The 20,491-nt window shown below is 44.2% G+C and overlaps 1 protein-coding gene across 1 annotated transcript; it reads right to left on the bottom strand.

Annotated features, from left to right (window-relative positions):
• Positions 1–604: 604 nt before the first annotated feature.
• Positions 605–18,816, bottom strand: nampt2 (nicotinamide phosphoribosyltransferase 2). Its single transcript, XM_079748491.1, has 11 exons — positions 18,593–18,816; positions 16,245–16,380; positions 15,358–15,461; positions 14,907–15,035; positions 11,704–11,862; positions 8,231–8,361; positions 7,455–7,680; positions 5,455–5,574; positions 4,966–5,106; positions 3,188–3,313; positions 605–1,716 (listed from the first exon to the last, which is right to left on the bottom strand). Exons 1-11 carry the CDS (start codon positions 18,638–18,640, stop codon positions 1,546–1,548), a joined length of 1,491 nt encoding a protein of 496 aa, XP_079604617.1. The 5' UTR covers positions 18,641–18,816; the 3' UTR covers positions 605–1,545.
• Positions 18,817–20,491: the final 1,675 nt, after the last annotated feature.

The raw sequence follows: 20,491 nt of genomic DNA, 5'->3' as shown, positions 1-20,491 counted from the left end.
GTGAAGGCGATGCAGAGTAATAAGAAAAGCAAAGACGTCTTTGCATTTATTAAAAACTAGATAGCCCAAGAGCAATCCGACATGACTTTGTCTATTATTCTGTATCTGTACTCTTTGAATAAAAACTTGTTTATAATATATATATATATATATATATATATATATAAATATATATATAAATCTTTGTAACATCAGTTACTGCAGGTTTATGCCATACCAGGTTTTATGCATGGTACCTTTTTGGACTAGATATTTTTGCTTTGCTCAGCACATCAAGGGATGGCCGTTGTGGTCAACCAATGACTGTTTTGTGAGTTTAGCTTGTGTATCTATTGGAGTAGCAGGAAGATTTATCACAGAAACTCAAGATCCTTGTGGATGCATTAACAGTAGTGTAATAACAAATAGTGTTTTTTTGATTTCTTGTTAACCTATTTGGATGACTATAGCTGAAGTTTAGGACGTTTTTAGTTTGATCACAGCTTAATAAAAAACTGGTATCGATGAAGGTCTTCCATCGGTCCCAGCTTGACGATTTCACTTTGACAAAAAGACACACAATAACTGAAAGTAGAATTGTATTTTAATGTTTTAATTAGTATTAATTTATGTTAATTTAGGCATTTTACCTATTTGTTTGTGCTTTAAAATGAATAAACGAGTAACCAGACAGTGTGTAATCCAAATCCTCTGAAAAGGTAGGTGCTCTTCGGATTTCCCAGTGAGCCCCTGCAGACACATGTTCACACCAGTTCTCCTGTTGCAGACACCAGTTCTCATCAGTCCTCCTGTTGCAGGACTGCGTGGCGATGGGCTTCATCGCACACTACATCATATTCCTGCTTTAAAGAAGAACCGCTTCTTTAAAGAAATGCTGATACAGAGCGAGTCTTTAGTACAATTACTCAGTTTCCACACATTTGAATATAAATGGCAGAGGACAAAGCTTCTTAAGGAAGGATGATGAATACTAAAATCAGACAAAATTCACAAAGATAAAAACCTCTTCTATCATGTAATCATACAAAAATACAGATTCAAAATTATTCAATTCCAGTAATGTCAGTAAGCCTTTTCGCTTTCATACCAAAGCAGGGCACGTTTGTGATGCTGAACAGAGAAAGTGTCCGTCCAAGACAACGCTAAACGCACATCAGGACATCTGAGATCTAGGTTGACTCCATCAACATTTTGCACTAAAGCAAACATTAGAAGGCATCGCAGCCTAGCAAAGCACATCTTGGTCTTGGCTCCATTAAACATCCGATAGAGGGCTGCTACGGGAAACCACCAGTACATAACACTACTGTCGTCATCATTTTAAATAACAGGAAAAACAGAGAGAAAGAAAGAAACAAACGGAAGAACGAAATAGATTCATAAATCTACCCTGAGTTTGGATTATTGCGGTCATGGTGGAACAACAATTCCTTATTGATTATCACAGGGGAATGGTGGTGATGGGTACATCCTGTGCACACACTGAACATCTAGTGAGATGCAGCCATAGAAAAGGGCTTCAGGCTGCTCTTCATCCCCCACCTGTCAGTGCTGTCCGTTGAGGATGTGGAGCCCCCCCCCGGACCCCATATGCTCCCCGTTGTGCCGGGGTGGGGCCACCTCGTCCCCCTCATTCAGTTGGGCCTTCCTGCGGATCTCCTCCAGAGAGTAGTCCTGCAGCAGATAGCCGTTCTCAAACACCTTCACCAGGAGGTCCTGAGGAGGAGGGGGTTGAGAAAGCAAAGAGGATGCATCAGAGGAACCCCTCTCAAACAGTAACCAGGAGGTCCTGAGGAGGAGGAGAAGAGACAGTAAAGACGATCAGATCACCTTCTCCTTTTTTAATCATGTATCAAAGTTACAATAATCTTAATGTTGGGAGAAGAGAAGCCAACGAGCAGCTGATGTGTAGGGATGGCCGTTTAATAACAAGGTAAAGCACTTTAATAGCTCAGCGTCTTGTCCAGTTCGCTTCGGAGTGTTCCCAAAATGCACCTTCCAGGACGCTGCAGCCACTCTGCGCTGGGATTGACCCCAACATGGTGTAGCGGTACACAACAAGAGCACTGGGTACAAACAACACGGGACAACCCTACAAATAGTCAAAGGGATTTTACCAGTCCAACCCAAATATCCTTATTATACTCAAAATATATTACGATAAAAAGCATATTTTAAAGAAACTATCCTTTTAACTTCAAAATTGTAGCTTACAATTTTCCAATATTTCCCATCATAACTTTTATGAACATGCTTTAATGGGGGCCGAGTGTAAAACTTTATTATCATGCATTCTGAAAGGTGTAAAGACATGATGTGGGCCATCACCGGTAGTGGTGCTCTAAGGCCACCCACCCACCCCCACACACACACACACACACACACACACACACACACACACACACACACACACACACACACACACACACACACACACACACACACACACACACACACACACACACACACACACACACACACAATCGGGTTCAAGAGATAATCATTCATGAAAAAGAGACAAAAAAACATAAAAGTCACAGAGTAGGAAGTAACTCCTCATTAGGCTGATGATATAACTTTGCTGCCATCTAAAGGATTAAGAGGGATTTACAAGGAGGTGGTGGAGAAGGTAGGTCGGTCAATCTGGTTAACTTCAGCCTGCATCAAACCTTAAGGGTAACCTAGAACCATTTTGGTTTCAACACATTAGTCTGTCTTCAATGATCTCAAACATCTGTTAATTTTCTCACTGTAGTTAAAATAGTAGCATAATCCTCCGTTTATGTTTCGTCTGCACAAACCTGTTTTCTGAACCATCCTGCTCTGACTTCACTTCCTGTTCTCCTGTAGTGTTGACACCGTGAGGCTACGCTAAAGGGTGGATGTGTGGCGCTCCGTCAGGGAGCGGTTGGCGCTGGCTGCTCCGGGAGGGTGGAGCTTCTCTTGCGCTATGTAGCACAACACTACGGTGTGCCGCGCCCTTGATCCTACCACACCGCTCAGGACTCAGACCCAAACCAGACTACATGCAGCACAACACACACATCACACAGCTGCAATGGGTTGTCAGCATGGAGATAATTCCTCCCCTGGAGATAACTCCTCCCCCTCCTTGGTAGAGCTCCCACCCAGACATTGGTTCTTATTTCAGTGATAAGGAAGGGAATAGAAAGTGAACGAGACCCACCTCCTCGGGCTTGCCCACCCCTTTCTCTAGCGTCTCCAGCAGGCCGTCAGAGTTCCTACTCAGGGACAGCTGGCCCCTCTTGGAGCCCTTGGAGGGGTCAGTCATGGGCAGCTTGTACACGTCCATCTAGTATAAGAACCACAGAGTCAGGAGCCCGCTCCATCTCAGAGAGAGCCACACTGTCGTGGAAGTATTAATCATAACTATAATTATAAAAATATTAGATTAACCATGCTTATATATATAAATACTAGTCAATTTACAATGTATTTTATACATTATCATTGGTCCTACAGTTACCTCCCTTCCTCCCTCTGACTGAGAGGTGTTAAGATAGATTACATTTGTATTGCTACTGTAGCCACAAAGTCTGATACTAAGGCCATGCCCATTGACTGATATCTTTGTTGCATAGATGGCTTTAACTGTCGTGCTGCCCCACCCTCACATACTTTCAGACATACCCACTTCCCCCATAATGTATTGCAGTTTAAAGGGGACATATTATGAAAACAACACTTTTCCTGGGATTTGGGGTGTTGTTTTGGGTCTCTGGTGCTCCCACACGCATACAAACTTTGAAAAATGTTTGTACATGGTTTTTTGAGTGAGATATGCATTTCTGAAAGTAGCCCGCCTACAGTCACCAAACGAGCGAGTCAGTTTCGGCGCCCCCTCCTACGTAGAAAGGGGGCACATTTGAATATTACCTTCCACTTCCCCACCCCACTCCAACCAGAGCATAGCAAAGATTTTGTGGACCAGCGGACGAGCGCTGGCAGAGATGTTCACGCATTTCAGAAGCAGCTCCGGCGGGGGGAGCTGCAATATGGACTCTCTGAAGTCCATATTGAACCGCGATATGGAGGAGAAAGGGATTGTACTCCCGGATCTGAGCTGCCGGACTGCCGCCGAAGCTTTGTCGGCAGTCCGGCAGCTCACATCCGGGAGTACAATCCCTTTCTCCTCCATATCGCGGTTCAATATGGACTTCAGAAAGTCAAGGCCAAAGTTCCTTTCCCCCCAATTCTTCTCAACCATGGCCAAGATAACCCCAATTACGAGTCTTTACTTGTTGTGGAAGTACCAGAGACGTCAGACGCAGTCTTTATGATTCAGAATATCATCCGAGGCGCACATAGCTTTTGGCCGTGACATTAGATATAACATTATATAAATACCTATATATTATATAATATTATTATTATTATTATTATTATTATTATTATTATATTATAATAAATTATATTATATAGATATAGAGCTTCAGGAGTCTGCAAACGGCAACAATCACTTCTCCATGCTGTGGTTCACTCTGACAGCTCATTGGTCAATGGGCAGCAGCTCATTTGCATTAAAGCTAATTTTCTTTCTGAGAAGCTATTTCCAGCAAACAGCTTCAAAAACATGTTTTCTGGAACTCATATACTATGTTTACTTGTTGGGAAAACACCATAATATGTCTCCTTTTACTTGGCCTCTCCATGACACCTCAACCATGACAAATTCTAAACTCTCAAGGATTGTCACTCCCACTCTTTGTTACCTTTGCATTTACTACCCACAATGCAAAAGTTCCCCTTTAAGAATCTTGGTCACCCATTGTCTTACTGAATGTATCCTTGGTAACTTAGCTGCCCGTACTTTCCCATGATAATGCTCTAATATTAATTCAAATATTTTGCTGGCCGACGTGTCCTAGAAATAAGTTTTTCTTCATCACACACAGTCAGGCTCCATCTCTGAGAGAAGCCCTCAGCGCCCCGGCCTGGACCTACCCCCTGGCCGTTGCTCTCCACATAGCTGCACTTGAAGGCGCAGTTCAGCGTGTCTCGGTTGATCTTCTGCAGCAGGGCGCTGCCGCAGCCGAAGAACACGTTCTCCGAACTCCAGCCCTCATCCCTCAGCTTCTGCAGGATCTGCAGAGGAGGTACACACCAGGGTCAGAGGGAACGCAGACTGGGTAGTTTAATACGCCTTTAAGAGATGCCGGGTAGTTTAATACTATGCCTTTAAGAGACGCTGGGTAGTTTAATGCTATGCCTTCAAGATACCAAGAGATGCTGGGTAGTTTAATACTATGCCTTTAAAGAGATGCTTGGTAGTTTAATACTATTTCTTTAAGAGATACTGGGTAGCTTAATACTATGCCTTTAAGAGATGCTGGGTAGTTTAATACTATGCCTTTAAGATACCTAGAGGTGCTGGGTAGTTTAATAGTATGCCTTTATGAGATGCTGGGCACAGAGAAAAGCGTTTGCAGCGACCTGTTCGATGGAGCCCAGGTCAATGCCGTCCCCCTGGATGATCCGCAGGTACGACGGCAGCAGCTTGTAGCCCATGGAGTTTACCGAGCTGCCGAAGCATTCCTCCAGGATCTGGATCACCTGAGACAACACAAGGCCTTTAGTGACATGAAGGGTCACTAAAGGCCATGCTGTAGGCCACTAGAGCACAGGGCGGCATTCGGCTCAGGAGGTAGAGCGGGTTGGCCGGTAACCGGAAGGTTGCTGGTTCGATCACTGGTTCCTCCTAGCTAGAGTGTCAAGGTGTCCCTGAGCAAGACACCTCACCATGACAGCTCCTGATGAGCTGGATGTCGCCTTGCATGGTTGACACTGCCGTGGGTGTGTGAATGTGTGCATGAATGGGTGAATGTGAGGCAATATTGTAAAGCGTTTCGAGTGGCTACTGGTTAGAAAAGAGCTATTTAAATGCAGTATATTTACCATTTACCATTTAGCTCAGGGCAAACAGTCTTATTAGAATCCATGGCGGTACAAGGCTCGGAAACTAAAACATGGACTGTACACCCATTGTAGCTTTGTTAAAGGAGACATATTATGGTGTTTTCCCAACAAGTAAACATAGTATTTGAGTTCCAGAAAACATTTTTTTGAAGCTGTTTGCTGGAAATAGCTTTTAGGAAAAAAAATCTTGCCTACCGCTATTCCCCTATGTTTCAATTCCTTCAAAATGCGCTGTTTCTGGTGTCTGTAGTTTTAATGCAAATTAGCTGCTGCCCATTGACCAATGAGCTGTCAGGCTGAACCACAGCATGGAGGAGAAGGGATTATTGCTGTTTGCGGACTCCTGGAGCTCTATATCTATATAATATAATATAATATAATATAATAATATAATAACAATAATAATATTACTATATATGGGTATTTATATAACATTATATCTAATATCACAGCCAAAAGCTATGTGCGCTTCGGATGATATTTTGAATCATAAAGACTGCGTCTGACGTCTCTGGTACTTCCACAACAAGTAAAGACTCGTAGTGGGGGATATCTCGGCCATGGTTGAGAAGAATTGGGGGGAAGAAACTTTGGCCTTGACTCTCTGAAGTCCATGAACCGCGATATGGAGGAGAAAGGGATTGTACTCCCGGAGCTGACCTGCCAGACTGCCGCCGAAGCTTCGGCGGCAGTCCGGCCGCTCCGGCGGTGTACTCCGGGAGCTGAACTGCCGCTAAAGCTTTCCGGCCGCTCCGGTGGGTGTACTACGGGAGCTGAACTGCCGCCGAAGCTTCGGTGGCAGTCTGGCAGGTCAGCTCCGGGAGTACAATCCCTTTCTCCTCCATGTCTCCTCCTCCGGACTTCCGCCGAAGCGGGTTTGGGCGGGAATGGGGAAGTGGGAGGTAATATTCAACTGTGCCCCATCCTACGTAGGAGGGTGCGCCGAAACTGACTCCCTTTTTTGGTAACTGTAGGTCGTACTTTCAGAAAGGTATATCTTACTCAAAAGCTCATATACAGACTTTTTTCAAAGTTTGTATGCATGTTGGAGCACCAGAGACCCAAAACAACTCCCCAAATCTCAGGAAAAATATGTCCCGTTTAAGTAAAAATCTACTCTTTTTCTACTATTTTAAAGTTAAGCGTAGTTCTACAGGGGCCGGTCGACATGGGGTGGATTTGAAACATTTGCAGACACTGGTGTTCAGTCTGTGTCCACACACAGGATGTTTCAGCTTGTCTTCCATACGTATATATTTGAACCAGAGTTCAAGTCATTATGATTATAACATAATGCAACGTATGTATTCAGCGTGTATTGTGAATTGATTCTGAGAGTGGAACAAAATACAAATTGAGGATGATGATCAGGCAAGGAATTCCTGCTGTGACACCCACTGTGTTTTCCATCTGGGATTACTTCGTGACCATGGTATCTTATCTTGTTTCCCTCCCACAATGCAGTACGCTCCTCTCCCCTGAGCTCCAGCAGCAGATCCAGGCGGTAAGGCCTGTACCTGGAGCAGGGTCTCGGTGGGGTCCCCGGAGTCGGGCCGGATCACCAGACAGGAGTCCTCGGAGCGCTCAATCACGCGGTCCTTCAGCTTCTCCCCCCAGATGTGCTTGCAGGCCTTGAATATGTCGTAACTGTCGCTGACCACGGACACCGGGCTGGTGGGGAACTGCTCTAGTATCTGCTCAAAGGCCTCCTTCTCTCTGCTTCGCCCCCAGGAGATGATGGTGCTTTTAAGAAAAGACCAAGAAGAATGAGACGCCATGTGACCTTCAATTAACTACATTTCGGCCAGGAAGCATTGATGTAGACACTGTCATTATGCATACATTTGATCTTCCAATAAAAGAATAGCTTTACAGTGTTATTAGTGTGTGTTGTTATCGGCTACTATTGATGCTGTTATCTACTTACCATAACACACAAACATTTCATTTTCTGCAAACACCATACAGGTTTCTATTACAATATTGCAGAGGTTTTGTACCTTTAGAGATAGGGAGCGTGAAAGTGCATACTATCGCTGTCTGTGTGAATAATATATATGTATTTATAAAACAGGAAGCTCAAATCAAGCCTTCTGATTGGTTCATATGACGTCTAATTCCATTGCACAATTCCGTAGGTCTCTGCGTCTGAGAAACCAAAGTGAGCTAGCTACGGTGTTTAGCTAGCTTAAACAAACCTCCATATGTCCCTCCTTGACCACAACTGAGGCTGCACTTTAGCGGTGACACAGAACCACGTACCACGGCTTGGTGCCACGGCTCCAACACATACCTGTGTTCCGCTGCCGGGATGGAGAAGCCGGCCATAGGACAGCTGTAGTAGCGCTGCGCCATCAGCAGTCCTGCCACCGTGTCAGTGCTGCAGAAGTTGACCAGGTGAGCGGCTCCTCCGAGAGCTGCTGACTGGGGAGCAGCAGGAGAGGGGATGAGAGACGCCAAGATCGTTTATTGGCCTGTGGCATGTGCCACCGCGACCACTGACATACCATGGCATTTGCCGTTCAGGATCGGTAACTGCCGTTCAGGTGGAACGACATATGCCGTCCAGGAACGGCATATGCCGTTCTGGAACGGTAAATGCCGTTCGGGTGGAACGGCATATGCCGTTCAGGAACGGTAAGTGCCGTTCCCAACAATGGTATATGACACCAGCACGCCCCGCCTCCTCCGTATAATTTCAAGACAAGTATTGCCGTAAATGTAAAGCTATATATATATTTGGTCTTTATTGACACTATATCACAACATAACGCCGTAAATAAAGGGATTTATACGTTTCTCGTGTCCGTTCTGTTGTTAGTATATGTGCGATCTGTTTGTTGTTGCTTTTGAAATGACAGATGCTTTTGAAAACAGCCGGACTTGCCCCGGTGACGGTAGTTAGCCTAGCAACCTAAACAGGTCTGACTAATCGATAACAGAGATTTAGAGCTATAGTCTATGACTACAGAGGCAGGTCCCTATATCTACCATGGGGTGGAACTGTAGCCTATGGCTAGACAGTCATCCATTTTTCCACTCAAATTTTATCAAGGTGTCCTAGTAGCGTAGCCTATATAGCCTACTGTATGACTGCTTCAACTCATAACTATTCAATAGGCCAAATATTAAGTTTTGCATTTGTTCTTGTTGGTGTTTAACCCAAAAATTGAAGTAGGCCTACAGGTTCCTATCATTTAACACTGATCCAGTGTCATAAACCTTTCTATACCGACATGATACAGTGGTATCATGGCATATAGGGTTAGGGTTAGGGTCTCATGTGAAATGGTAATTACCAGTTTATACTGGCACCTACCGTTTTTACCGTTTTTTAAAGACGTGTCCAGTTCACCGTCATGCAGGCTGTGTTCAGTAAAATAAATAACGATATTTTAATCAATTTGATTGATTTCATACAAATCAACAAGCCTCTCCCTGTGTCATTGTGTGTGCGTGTATCCGAGGTGCGTGCGTGCGTGCGTGGGGGGTTCTTGATTTATTCGAATACTTCTCAGCGAATATTGAATAGTATTTTTGCCAGAAATGCACATCCCTAGTAGCCTACTTACCATTTTACATGAGTGGCATGCCAGTGGAAAAACGGTAGGTGCCAGTATAAACTGGTAATTACCATTTCACATGAGCGGCATGCCAGCGGAAAAACTGTGGTTCCAGTAGGAAATGGAACTTCCGATTAACATAATTGGCATGCCAGCGGAAAAACGGTTCTTGTTGGTTAAACACCAACAAGAACAAATGCAAAACTTAATATTTGGCCTATTGAATAGTTATGAGTTGAAGCAGTCATACAGTAGGCTGTATAGGCTACGCTACTAGGACACCTTGATAAAATTGGAGTGGAAAAATGGATGACTGTCTAGCCAAAGGCTACAGTTCCACCCCATGGTAGATATAGGGACCTGCCTCTGTAGTCATAGACTATAGCTCTAAATCTCTGTTATCGATTAGTCAGACCTGTTTAGGTGGCTAGGCTAACTACCGTCACCGGAGCAAGTCTGGCTGTTTTCAAAAGCATCTGTCATTTCAAAAGCAACAACAAACAGATCGCACATATACTAACAACAGAACGGACACGAGAAACGTATAAATCCCTTTACTTATGGCGTTATGTTGTGATATAGTGTCGATAAAGACCAAATATATATAGCTTTACATTTACGGCAATACTTGTCTTGAAATTATACGTGCTGGTGTCATATACCATTGTTGGGAACGGCAGTTACCGTTCCTGAACGGCATATGCCGTTCCACCCGAATGGCATTTACCGTTCCAGAACGGCATATGACGTTCCACCCGAACGGCATTTACCGTTCCACCTGAACGGCAGTTACCGTTCCTAAACGGCATGTGCCGTTCCTGAACGGCATGTGCCGTTCCTGAACGGCAGTTACCGTTCCTAAACGGCATGTGCCGTTCCTGAACGGCATGTGCCGTTCCACCTGAACGGCAGTTACCGATCCTAAACGGCCATGGAATGTCAGTGGTCGCGGTGGCACATGCCACAGGCCAATAAACGATCTCGGCCCTACTGGAGAGGATTGCGTTACGGTGAGTCAACACGCCACAGGTCTGGGGTCAGGGCCCGAGGACCATTACACAGCACAAGCTCAAAATGGCTGCCACAGCTGATTGCAGTACCATATTTACTTTTTAATTATGTTACATTTAAATTTGGGGCAATTAGGAGACGCTTTCATGCAAAGTGACTTAGATTTAGTACATTTGGCAGAAGAAAGAAACAATATATCGCTGTCGGTACAGTAAGGATGTTCAAATAACCAGCGGTCGAGTTGTAAAAAAAAGCCAGGGGGGATGGTGGATTTTAACTTTTAGGGACAGATCATTTGTGCTGATAACAGCGCATATGGTGGGAGACCAATGGTGTGATAATTATTATTATTAGTAGTAGTAGTATTATTATATTATTATATATTTTTTGGTATAAAATTATTTTATCCCCAAAAACGGACGCATCACACGATTCGAGGCATGCATCACTTTTAAGGATTTTAAAAACTGATTCTTATTTTTTTTTCAAAAATGCATTCGGCAGAGAAGGGAGACTAGGGTTGCTCACGGGTTGGAATGAAAGGGAGAAAAGGGGAGAGAGTTGTCTGCGGAAGCGATGTCTGAGATGCAGAGACAGCTTCACGCTACCAGTGTCTGTCTCGTACGGTGTGGAATGAGAGCTCGTGAAGGCATTATCGCGCAAGCACGCAGGCACGCAGCGAGCGTGCCTGCGTACTTGCGCAATAGCATACTGCCCGAGAAGGCAGTGTCGCTGTTAAATCTGTCCCTGGGAAAAGTAACGTTGCGCCGAATTGAAAAAGGAAACCACTATAATGAAATAGTGGTAATATTTCCACATTAATTGATAAAATAACAGGGGATGGGAAGGGGGGATGGCTGTTTCAGAAGGGGGATGATTTTGATCATTTTAATTCCAAAGGGGGATGACTTCCCCCCTCATCCCCCCTCAACTCGAGTGCTGCAAATAACCAAGTGCGAAGCACTAACAATAGCAAGTTAAAAAATTCCCTTTATACAACAAAGTTAGCTAGGATAAGGATTTTTTTTGTGACAGGCCGACGACTTACAATATGTGCATACATTAAGTTATGTTTTTATATTATAGTTATTTGTGGACATTTTTTTAATATTGACCACCATTTCGACAAACAAGGCATTGATGTAAGCACCATTCACATAAAACTTTATCCGACACCTGTCCTGGAACCCACCTCCTGGGAGGAGACGCCGCGGTAGCCGAAGTCGTGCAGCCGAGTATCCAGGCCTTCGGTGCTCCCACTGCTGGCCTGCAGGTGCTTGGCCAGGATCTTCTTGAACTCCCTGGACACCGTGGCAACCGTTATAGGGTACCACATCTGGACCAGCATGGTCTGGCCAGTGGAGAGAGAGGGTAGGAGAGGGAGTGAAGATGGGAGTAAAGATAGGAGTGAGGATAGGAGTGGGGATAGGAGGGAAGTTAGTTATTCTCCAAGCGCTGGCTTAATCATGAAACATTGCAAAAATAATCAATTTTATGTCGTAACTCAAAGGACTTCTAGCTGACGGCCACCCAACAGGCCTGTATTAAAGGGATGATATAATGTCAAGTGTTGGGAGTTGGTCTAGCCATTACAGACCGTTGGAAAATCTGCCTTTTCCTGTGTTTTAGTGAAATCACAAGTGGGCGTGTCCACCTAGATGTATGATCGATAGAAAAGTAACATTTGCTACAGTTCACTGGGTAGGCTGGTCAACGGATCTAACCAGCATACATCTAGGAAGGACACTTCCACTTGTGATGTCACTAAAAGAGAGGCAAAGGGAGATTTTCAAAATGTTTTTAATGGCTAAACCCACTCACAGCTGGTGACATAACATCAGGGTTTCAGTTCGATTGATGTAAAAATCAATTGTGACGTTTTGACCTTTTCCCAAAAAAGGTTCCTTCTGTCAGCTATCCGTTTTCCAGCCAGACCGTAACATGTTTCCTTAATAAGGCATCCAGCATATATTTGGTATCAACATCAGACCCCATCCACAATTTAATTCAAAACTTGCTGAGTTTGTTGGAAAAAACTGAAGCTACTGTGTTTTTTTAAGGAACAGACTGTCTTCAACTGTCATATTAACTGTGAGTTTTCTACCTTATATATCGGGGCATGTATTTGTCTCAGTCAGGGGCGTAGGAGTGAGTTTAACATTGGGGGGGGACACATATCGGAAACCTGACAGATCCGGTATAATTTTTAGGTGGGACAAATGCGCCTGTCTCCGATATTGGAGGGGACACGTCCCCCCCGGTTCCTACGCCCTTGGTCTCAGTCCTCTTTCATAACTTTGCCTTGAGAAGGATGTGCGAGAGTAGTAAGTGGAAGTGCCTCTTGTGTTCTTCGGCCTTTTCAACCCCCTCCCCCATCCCACACAGGAGGAGAAGCTTAAAGAAAATCACCATGTTTAAAAAAAAAGAAAAGTGTACAGTAGGCCTATTATTTAAAAACTAACACTACATTGACTTTGAATTATTCATAGCTCCAGCTTTGTCCTCATATTGTCAGTCCACTGAGATTAACTATAGCCTAACTATGCTACTTCTATTCAAGCAGGCCTTTTAGACTGGGATATATTGCCGTTTTACTTAAACTAAGGTTTGTTAACAGAACTTTTGCATTGTCACTTTTGATACAATTATTGTGTGGGAGTGTGTGTGGATGATGAATGGTTGAAGCCTGTACCTGTTGCGCATTGAGTAATCAGTGTGCAACAGGTTAAACCAGCCGTCACCACACACACACCCTGTCCTGGATGGCAGAGGAGCACCCTTGCCATGTTCAGTATCTTCTAGTTGGAGTGTATCAACGGACTTGCTTCACATCGAAAAAACGGTTAGGATGTAAATATAATGCATGTAGATGTAACAATAACCGCAACACTAGGCAATCACAGAACTCCAATAAAACGTTATCTTTACAGATGCAGCTAAAATTAAAATATAGCCAGGCTCATGCATTATACCAAATACTAAAATACATTGAAAGGTATTTGGAGCATGTATTCACAACTATTTGGTTTAGTGAAAAGAGCAAAGGGTCACTCATTAACACGCTCACACCTTTCTCAAGATCAAGTAGTGAAAGACGGCACACCAAAACCTCACACACACCGAGGTGACCCTTTACGATTCAACGAATGGAGTAGTTAGCCGTGGCTTATTGTGAAAGGATGATGTCGACATGGCATATGACGCCACTCTAAAGACTTTGTCCCCCACTCGATCGATTCATTCATCACCATTGACAACCGACTAATATGGCCTCGGTGTTCTGACGTCCACAGGGTAGGAGTGGTTGGTTTCTGCTGGACAATAAACCAAAGCAAACACTACAACCTTTTCATGAGAGTAGTAACATGTTGAGGTGCTTTACTTAAAGCCTACATATGCAAAACACGAATACATTTAGGCTGCTATTCAAGCGGGCATTCTCTGTTCAGTCGACAAATGAAGGCCACTTATTGTAAGTCGCTTTGGATAAAAGCCTCAACCGAATGGTTCAAATGTAATTATAATGCAGTACATTGTTACAATGACCACAACATTACAAGACAGAAGAACAAAAATAGGATAACTTGTCTTTATTTCAAGCTGTAAATAATGTGTAATTGGAGTTGAATTATACTGGTAAATGACCAGCATATGACCAGTGTAGGGAGCCCATCTAGGCTGTCAGCGGTCCTGCAGTAGTGAACCACCATACACCATCTAGTGCAGTGCACCACACTACAACTCCATCTAGTGCAGTGCACCACACTACACCATCTAGTGCAGTGCACCACACTACAACACCATCTAGTGCAGTGCACCACACAACACCATCTAGTGCAGTGCACCACACAACACCATCTAGTGCAGTGAAGCACACAACACCATCTAGTGCAGTGCAGCACACAACACCATCTAGTGCAGTGAAGCACACTACACATTACACTCATTACACTCAAACAAATTGCCCATAGTGGGATTAATAAAGTCGTATTGTACACCACATAGTGTGCTTCACCACACTACACACCTAGTGTGGTGCAGCACATTACACCATCTAGTGTAGTGCCCCACACTATACTACACCATCTAGCGGCCCACTGGTGTCCCTCAACACAAACGCTCCTGCTGGTCTTAGGTTATTCAGTGGTGCCAGTTTTAGTGTTCAAACCTGAACTCAGTCCAGACATACCCGCTACAAACTCAAAGACTGCCGGACTCCCCTGATGATGACGATGATGACGATGATGATGATGATGATGCCGCACAGAGCATATTGTTAAAGGACCAACTTTTGATGTCTTTATGAAAGGCTGCGTACCCATAGCTCACCACAATATGTGTATTTAACTACTCCACAGTGTCTTCCCTCTGACACAGCCCTCATGGTGACCGTACCTCTACGTAGTTGGTGAGCCAGAAGAACTCTTGGTCCGTGTTCTCCACAGTGAAGAGAACGTTTCCCCGCGGTACGACGCTGCCCTCAGGGACGGCCTTGATCCGTATGGGGAGCCGGCCGTCGTATTTCTGAGGAAAGAGGATGCTCGCACACTTAGTGAACAAGCAGTGATACCGTCTGTCCTCGGGCTCACTCACAGCCCCTCCCGTTCCTCTCAGTATCAACTAACTCTTAGGCTAGCTACCACAGCATATGCTGTCTTTGTCGAAGAGGATCATAAAGGTATCTATGGTTCTTAAAATTAATGTAATCATTATTTATTAGGACTGACATCATCTAATGTGTTTTTGAACTATTGAGAAATACAGCTGAACTACACATACTGTAACAAGGCTAAATGGAGGCTAAGATCTGTCTTAGAGCATAGAGAGAAAGGCCCGCCTTTCATACCTCCAGTATCTTCCTCCAGCCGTCTTCGTCGAACACCGTCTGGCGGAAGTGCATCTGGTAGAAGACCTTGGCCTGCTGGATCTTCTCCTCCGTGACCACAGCACCTGAGGGAACACATACAGATGGTGCTGAGAGGAACACAGAGCCAAGAACAACCAGTGCAGGACCAGAATATTTGACTAATAATGTAAAGAGGATGACCAAGGGATAATTGTTCATTTTATTAGTCTACCATCAAATGTGAAAGCATCCTGTAAGTAAGGGTTAGGGTTATTGCCCAACTCTATTTGGGTTAGGGTTAGTCATTTCTTTCAATAAGAGTAATATATTGCCCAACTCCATGGCAGGCTCACTGCTGAACCTTCTCTCTCTCAACCTGTCCTGCAGCCACAAAATATGGTTGCTTCAATAAATATTGCCAATATTTATCTTCAGAGCGCACAAGACAGCGATAATTAGTGTGTGTGTGTGTGTACAGTAAAGGTCTATTGTAACGATAGTTGCTTTTGTCATTTCACAAATGATTTCCTCGTCCCCCCCGATAGCCCCCCCATAGTGGGCTAATCACTGGTACGTGAAAACAGAAGTGACCCCAAACAGTACTTGGGTTGCTATCAGTCAGGTGTGCTTGTATTCTTTGCTTTATTTCTGTTAAATATTACCTTAGGACTAAAATCAACAGCGCCATCTGGTGAAATAGAGATCTGCATTCTACTTACTGAAGGGTTAAAAAGGGCAGCAAGAGTACCAGACATTATCTCCAACTATTATGTTGTATATTAGTTTATATTGTATATTAGTGTGCTCTGTGCCATCTATTTTTACTATTGAAAAATGTTGCAATACATGCCAATGAAAATGTCTGAATAATTGATATAAAAAGGTACCTGTGAGGTACTTCTTCAGCAGGTACTGGAGCCCAAAGAACACCACCTCGTTGAACGGGGAACCCTTCTTGCACCGGCATTCAAAGTAGGAATAGATCTTGCTGACGTTGGGAGGGTATTGCTTGTAGTGCGTGATCTAGGAGAGAACGGGAAGAGAGAAGATGGTTAGCAAGGGTTTCCAGGGAAGACGTTGAGATTGCATTTTGTTTGGTATGAAAAGTGCTTTACAAATGGCAAATGGATTGATTGACATGTTGCAGTGTGTCATATTGTCATTCCCAGACATTTCTCTGGATAAAAAAAATAATGATCACACATCTCTTTAGGAAACTTTTATTTGCCCCTAAATTTCTGAAACAAAGTTCCACAAAATCCGAGAAGTAATGAACCATGTTATTGCATGCTAAACCTATAGGGTTTGAAGGCTCTTTTTTATGTTCTCTGTGCAGAATAAGACCATGTATTATAACTAATGACTTTAATGATTAGAGTGCTGGCCTGACTCTTGTTGTTGGTAGCTCAGAGAGCCACTGTTTGCTCTTTAATACGGTAAACAGAACCGTAGTTCCTAACCTAGTGATCCGAGACAACATGGTTGAGTCGATAACAACAGTGTTGTTGACGAATACAAAACTGGAATGCAATCCACACAAATCGGGACCTTCAACACACAAACATCCGTACGGTATCTAAACTCGTATGAATTAGGTTTCCATTTGTTCGCTTCCAGGAACATGTGGGAATGTGAACCGGAGTCCACATACAGTCTCATCTAAACCCTGAACACTTTGGCCCCAAAGCTTCTGCTGCTGTCATGGTGCTTCTGTTTGAGGCCCTGAGATCATGGGATGCAGAGTGGCAAGATAATCAGCACAAGGCCTAATGAAATTAACCTGCTAGGTCCCATGATGCAAACGTGAGGGGAAACCAACAAGTGATTCACTGTGGGCCTAACTCTTTAAGGAGACGACAAGTACGCCCAACATAGCTCTGTTAGCAGGAGTTCATCCGTTTACATCGTTACATCTAGATCTGAACGGGTGGCTGGGTTCACAAAATTTCTCTAGAAAACAAGTTTCCATTTCAGTTGAGGTAAACTACCTTGGGTACATCAACCCTGAAGACCAAACTACACCAACACTCAACAATCAATTACATTTTTACAAATGGATCATATCACCTTCACATCATCTAATGCTCATAGCTTCAATCTGACATGTTTTTGTACATTTAGAGGCTTCATTATGTACATCGATTTGAAGGCTAATTTGCCAACTGGTTTTGTGATTAGATAAAGGTCATTACATTTAAATGGCCTTGACCACACCTCAGAATGACGCTACAATTGTACAAGCGTCCTTACACAGGTAACAGCAGTACACTGGGACACTAATGAGACTTGTGAGACCTTAGTTCGTCAAAAGATGGAATATAAACTATATGACTACCTTCTATACATCTAGCCCAACAAACAAGCTATCAAATACCATTTAAGTTCAAACTAATGAGAATGGCATCCAATTATGATATGTTAATGAAATGATCATAACCCTGGCAGCCCGGCGGGTCTGAAGCTGAGCTCTCCACAATGCCCAATCAGCAGCTTATCACTCTGTCCTGATATTCCTGTCCAGGGAACGGTCCTCAACCCCTCTCAGGTCCGGGTCCCCTCTCAGGTCCTGGCCCCTCTTTCTCAGGACCGGTTTCCCACTCAGGACCAATTCCCCACCCAGGACCGGTCCCGCTCTCAGAACCAGATCCCTCTCAGGAACAGTTCCCCTGAAAGGTCAGCCAGTAGGCATCGGGCCCACTTGGTTTCAGGAAACCGGAGAAGGAGCTTACGTTGCCGTGACATCCGACATTTAGGTGACCGATGCCGGCGGTGGGACGGTCCCACATGGGGCACGGGACAAGCCATCAGAAGATATGAAGCGAGGTAATGGAGGTCGGCGAAGCCTTCATTTTGTGACGAACTAAAGTGAAAACGAAACATAACGTGTGTTTCGTTTTCCGATAATCGCTAAGGTCATTCTCCTCAGAGAACAATGCTCCCAAATGTTCACCCTTTCTCCTACAAACTCCATAATTCTATATGTTTAGAAACAGATATTATTAAGACCCGCCACATACAGATGCATTTCGACCTTTTTCATTGAGATCAACTGACTGTGGTTTGGTCCTATTAAACCAAGTTCAGAACACCGTGGCTGATCATCCAAACCACTCATGTTTATCTTATTGTCTTTAAGCTTCGTCACATCATCCACAAGCAACCTCCTCACAACCAAGACCCTACTACACCCAGAGGAACAGCCCTGTCAGTCATCGGTAAGAGAAGGGTCACTCACCTTGTATGAATCTGTCGCTAGTAAGAGATTAAAATCATGTGCTGCCATTGTTATTATGAATGAGTTTGATTTCCTATTGGCCCCTTTTACTCGATATCACCAAATCGGACCCCGGAATATATTCGACTAGTTCCACCACTGGCAAACTTCAAGTAGCCTAACTTGGTGTGTTTTTTTAGTCTACAAACGAAAGTCGTGTGTGGACATTGTTTCCAGAAGAGCAGGGTTGTAAAGAGGCGGTGCGCCGTTCGTAAAGCAGCGCGTCATGAGGCACCGCCCCCCATGCGTCACGGGACCCCAGAGCCACAGAAAGAAGGGCAGAACTAGAGATGGATTTATTGATTCGTTTCCGCGAACCAGTTCGCGTGATTCAGTTCGCCAAGGGGAGTCGTTCGCGAATCGTTCGTTCGTTCAGTCGAGTTTCCGGTAGCGGTGAATCGAATCATACACGGTTCTCTGAGTCAGTCAGACTCAGCCCCTCGTTCGTTCGTTTGTTCAGTCGAGTTTCCGGTTCAGTCGAGTTTCCGGTAGAATCATGGAATGAACGGCTCAGACTCAGCGCCTCCCTCGTTCTCATTCTCATACGTCAACATTACAACTTTAACCAAACGCAGCGGGATGGGGGGTGTAGTTGATTATTGAATGTTTGACATATCAGCAAATTAATAGACTTGATTTAGCAATGATGGTGGGTGTCCCGGGTGTTTTAGGCTCCCATAAACAGAACCCTGTGCAGCCAAAGACTAAATCTAGCTGCCAAAATTAACACTGCATTCAAAACGAGAGCTGGTTAATTGTGAAAAATGCATTAAACTGTCATCAGACAACGCAGTTATACGCTATTGTAATGACCTCGCCGGTGACAAACCAGGTCACTAAAAACCCGTAACCAATGGCAAAAAGCCACACTAACAACAACCGGTTACCCAGGCAACCCCCCAACCCGGTCCCTTCAATGTGCAAGCCCCCACCCTCCTGTTCTCCCAAGGCCCTCCCCCAGCTGACCTGATGATTCGCCACCCACACTGATTGACAAGAAGAACATCCAATGCATGCACAGAGAACAACTGGCATAACGGACAACGAAATACAATGCAACACATAACACACAAACTCTTTAAATGTCCCAGGGTCCCTACAATATAGACTCTAGAGTTCCGGTATAAAGGCTGGGACGAATTTCAAATGATAAATATGTACACTTTATGTTGAAAGTATACTGTTGCGATTTCCATTTAAACGAATTGCGCAGTGAGTAGTCTTCACAACGAGAGCTGGTAGGTTGTGAAAAATGTGGTATAAAGGCTGGGACGAATTTCGAATTATAAATATGTACAATGCATCCTTTAAATACGTCCATGCAACAGATGACCAATGTGAATAATAGATAGCTCGCTCACTAAGCCCATTTGTTTTTTCCCCATTAAACCTGTTGATTTCTGTGTCTCATTGACAAATTCAACGAGAGCGTCCTAGACTCAGTCCTAGAACAGCATACGATTGGCTGGCTCTCGTGAGTCGTGACGTCTCTCAGTCGGTCCCTCCTCACCACTCACACAGTGAGTGAACGAACTGTCAGCGACTAGTGGGTCTGGGAGGAGTCGACTCTGAGAACGAACGAGGCGAACGAGACGAACGAAGCGAACGAGAGAGAGGAACCAGTTCAGTTCGTTCGTCTTAACGATTCGTTCATTCGAACTGATTCGTTCGTGAACGAGTCAACACTAGGCAGAACACAGCAGCAGAGGCTTTATTCTGATATACTCGTGTTTAGCGGCTGATGAGTGTAAATTCCATGTATTTTTAAACGATTTTAAAAATTAAAATAAAATGTATAGGCCTATTTAGGAGCATCTGGCAAAACGCGCAATGCTTTGTCTGATAATTGAAGCAGGCCTA

Source organism: Pollachius pollachius (genome assembly GCF_949987615.1).
Source record: "Pollachius pollachius genome assembly, chromosome: 12".
NCBI lineage: Eukaryota > Metazoa > Chordata > Actinopteri > Gadiformes > Gadidae > Pollachius > Pollachius pollachius.
This window is presented reverse-complemented; position numbering and strand designations above follow the sequence as displayed.

Excerpts from the sequence above, each read along its gene's own strand:
- nampt2 (XM_079748491.1), bottom strand. The coding sequence starts at position 18,640 with ATGGCAGCACATGATTTTAATCTCTTACTAGCGACAGATTCATACAAG. Across the intron at positions 5,575-7,454 it reads CCACCGAGACCCTGCTCCAG|GTGATCCAGATCCTGGAGGA; the intron begins GTACAGGCCTTA and ends GTGTTGTCTCAG. Across the intron at positions 3,314-4,965 it reads TGGAGAGCAACGGCCAGGGG|ATGGACGTGTACAAGCTGCC; the intron begins GTAGGTCCAGGC and ends TTCTTATACTAG.